This window comes from Perna viridis, chromosome 15, assembly GCF_037379345.1.
Source record: "Perna viridis isolate PV_CMFRI_1.1 ecotype Kerala chromosome 15, ASM3737934v1, whole genome shotgun sequence".
Taxonomy (NCBI): Eukaryota; Metazoa; Mollusca; class Bivalvia; order Mytilida; family Mytilidae; genus Perna; species Perna viridis.
Genome location: NC_142459.1, coordinates 16,553,316 through 16,556,817, shown reverse-complemented (window position 1 = coordinate 16,556,817; position 3,502 = coordinate 16,553,316). Strand labels below are relative to the sequence as shown.

The following is a 3,502-nucleotide window of genomic DNA, read 5'->3' as shown; positions in this document are numbered from 1 at the left end:
GTATCAACTTCCCAATGTTACCATTCGCCTATTCCTGAAATTCACAATTTTATTTTTCAGAACTAAATCAACTGAATTGTTAATTTCTTAACATTTACACATATTTTATTGAGACAATTAAATGTTCCCCATCCCAGTATAAGCAATCCCAATTGTCATTATATCGTAAAATGGTATGTAACCCATACAATGTTTCGACTCTTTTATAAAAAGTCATAAAAAGGCTTAGAAAGCTTTTTGTGAACTTGAATATTTTCATCTTTGCACTGTAAGGATTTTATGGAAATACGCCATTTAGTACCCTAAGGCATTAAAATATAATCGAACGTGAAATCAACATTAAAATAAGATCGGGGTTTGATTCCGTCCTTGTCGAGAATAAATTTTGTACACACTGATGTTTTCAAACTTGAATTCGATATATTATAATGAATATTATTTATTTTGCATTAAATGTGTTGTTTGATGCGAAGAATTATTATATAAAAGAAAAGAGCGTTATAAAGTAAAATAAAAACAATCGGAGTACGCAAATATCATAGAATAAAAAAACGATTAAATTGTATGCATTTGGTTACAATTAAAACATGTAGTGTTTCTCTGAATCATTATTCCGAAATCAGAACCTTTCAGAATTTGTTTTAATTAAATAATTAATCAAATGTTTTTTGTAGTAGGATAACGAACAAAACAAATCAAAGTATATGTAGTCATTGTAAAAAATTGACACTTTCTTAAATACTATAATACTTGTATATTATTATAATATTACCTAAGACAGAACTGCATTCACATCGATTTACAATTCCATACCTGCAGTTCTTCAATTTAAATTGAAATGTATTTTAATCATGAAATTGAACATGCAGGTATGCAATAAGTACAACAGACCAAGCCAAGTAAAAGTATTTTCTAAGACATTTTATTATTTCATTACTTAAACAATAAGATATTTCTTGTTTATATTTTATTGATAAGTAATAACACCGATCTAAATAAAATGAAACATTGATGAATGTTGTAGACAATTATAATAAATCATTATTTGCATTTACTTTAAAACATAATAACTGCTGTAAGAGTAATCAAGGGAACCAAGGTTATAGCGGTAATCAAAAGAATGTAATCCAGGGACAAAGACCCGACATGGAAAACAGACATATACAACAAAGAACATACAGTAACTAAAATCATGCATACAAAGTAACAGAAGCAAATGAGCAACTCGGACTCCACTAAAAACTGGGAGGATGGACAAGGTGCACCGGTAGGGTAAGCCTCCTCTAACTTATGCAATTATCATGCGTCTTATGAAAACGAAAATATAATGAAAAAAATAATTACAAAATTACAAGAAAATAAAAGAAAACAAAAGAAACAAAAGAAAAATACTCATTTACCTTACTTCTGTGTCTAAAATTTAATCCGGCAATATATCCATATGAAGTATATGACTGAAAACCACTTACAAGCGCCATGAATTAAACTTGAGGATTTACATGAGAAATAGTATGGATGCCGGTTGCAATTTTGAATTCCGTGCTCGAAATACCAGATCGTCCATCTGCAGCTTTCCAGTTTGTTTGTGTAATGCTCAATCCATCAAAACGTAGACCCCTTATGTGGCTGTCTTTCATGATGACAGCAATATAATTTGTAAAGTTAACACCATCAACCGATATAGTCGTGAAGGTATAATCGGATGAAAATTGTTGAATGGCAGGAAATAGTACCATAGTTGGATCACCGAAATTTCTTGGACCACATTCGCCGTTTGCAAAAAGTGCTAGTGTTACTGGTTTGTCTGCTGAAACTGATTTTGACAAAGAATTGCTTAATACAAATTGGTAGAAATCCCCTGGATTCGTAAGTTTCTGTGGAGCCATTCCAGAGCAGTATTTTCAACGCTTGCAACTATCCTATACGTGTCTGTAGATTCACACCCTGGCATACTGACTGTTACAAACTCTTTTCCCCATTTATCAACTGGAAGCATTTGTTCTATCATGTGGTCGCAAGATCCTTTTTCAACATGGGCGCAAACACTACCACCATAAACTACGACGAATTTATCACTTAATACACCAGTGCCAGTGAAGTCACCAGCTGTTGAATGAATAAAAATGTCTCAAACTTATTCAAACGTATCGTATTCGATGTTTCTGGTCCTATATTGTACCCCGCTATTGATACTGAAGGACTATTTTTCCCAAAAGAAATATTGATCACCGTATTATTCTCTGTAGCAACAATCATGAAGGATGTTTTATCAGGGAAAGAAGTAACGTAATATTGCAGACCAAGTGCAGAAGTCGGTAGGATTAAAAAGGCATCCATTGTCACTTCACGTTCATTAGTGGCATACACAGCGATATCTTCATCAGCTACAACACATATCCCCTTCTTTTCAATACCAATTGATCCTTCAAGTGTATTTTCCAGCTGTATTTTCTTTATCTGCCCTTTCCGAATATGCAGTATTCGAGAAAACGAAGAATCGAATATCGGAGTTGTTATTGTGACCATAACGTCTTTGTCTGCGTTAGTTGTTACAAAGAGACGCAGAAACACTTCTCTATCTGGTAAGTTCTTCATAAAACCAAGAATAAAATATCTTCCTCTGTTTGATATAGCTGTGATAAAAAATACATATATTGTGTTTTATTACAACCTGTATCTAGTATTTTAAATGCGATTAAACTATCACACGGTTTTAATAGAACAGTTGGTTTGCAATTTAGAAATATGAAAAGAATATGGTATTTAGATATAACGAATAATAAATTCGTTTGTCACGAATTGTTTTATCCTTTTGTGGAGATATAAATAAGGCGATCGTTTAAATAAAACCCTACCTTCTGTTGAGTTGACATTTGGTAAGTAGACTATTGAAAGCACTATTACTCTCCACATATTAATATGACATGGCAAGTTTTAAAACACCAAGTACTTGCAAAAGCCACAAAGATGAAATTGGGAATAACAATACCAGGAAAATAAAATAAGAAAAAACAAATCTAAAACAATCTAATACACGAAATCTATCTTTATTTATCATTAACACTGGAATCTTTCGCAATTTGGAATGTAAGGGATGAAGGTTGTGTTTATTTCAAGATAGCTTCTGACTGTTTTATTGGATGATAGCCGAAATATTTGTGTTCAGTACTGATATTGAAATCTAAATACGTAAAAAAAATGTATTAGTAGCAGTCTATAAAAATCACACAGGAAGATATTTATATATGTCAAAAACCCACCTAATTAGTTTTATTTCTTATTCAGAATCAGTTACCGACAACATAAACAGTGTTAGTCTTTCGTTTGGGTGTTGCGCTTTTCTGATAAAATGTATACAGATTGTACACGAAATTAACACTTTGCAAGAGTTATCGTAATTGATTTTGTTCGATTTGGTTGATTTTAGATAAAATAAATTTACAGATCTGAATATGGAAAGGACAACTGTTACGTAAAATAAATATAGCATATATAAATTGAA

The 3,502-nt window shown here is 31.7% G+C and overlaps 1 protein-coding gene across 2 annotated transcripts; it reads right to left on the bottom strand.

Moving 5' to 3' along the window:
- Positions 1-444: 444 nt before the first annotated feature.
- Positions 445-3,017, bottom strand: LOC148597175 (uncharacterized). Of its 2 annotated transcripts, XR_015919164.1 has the most exons (3): positions 2,856-3,017; positions 1,401-2,633; positions 445-821 (listed from the first exon to the last, which is right to left on the bottom strand). XR_015919164.1 is itself a non-coding variant. In XM_088564049.1 (2 exons), exons 1-2 carry the CDS (start codon positions 2,911-2,913, stop codon positions 2,077-2,079), a joined length of 615 nt encoding a protein of 204 aa, XP_088420175.1. In that variant the 5' UTR covers positions 2,914-3,017; the 3' UTR covers positions 937-2,076. The 2 variants fall into 2 exon arrangements, 1 of the variants encoding a protein (XP_088420175.1); XM_088564049.1 differs by lacking the exon at positions 445-821 and having other exon boundaries at positions 937-2,633.
- Positions 3,018-3,502: the final 485 nt, after the last annotated feature.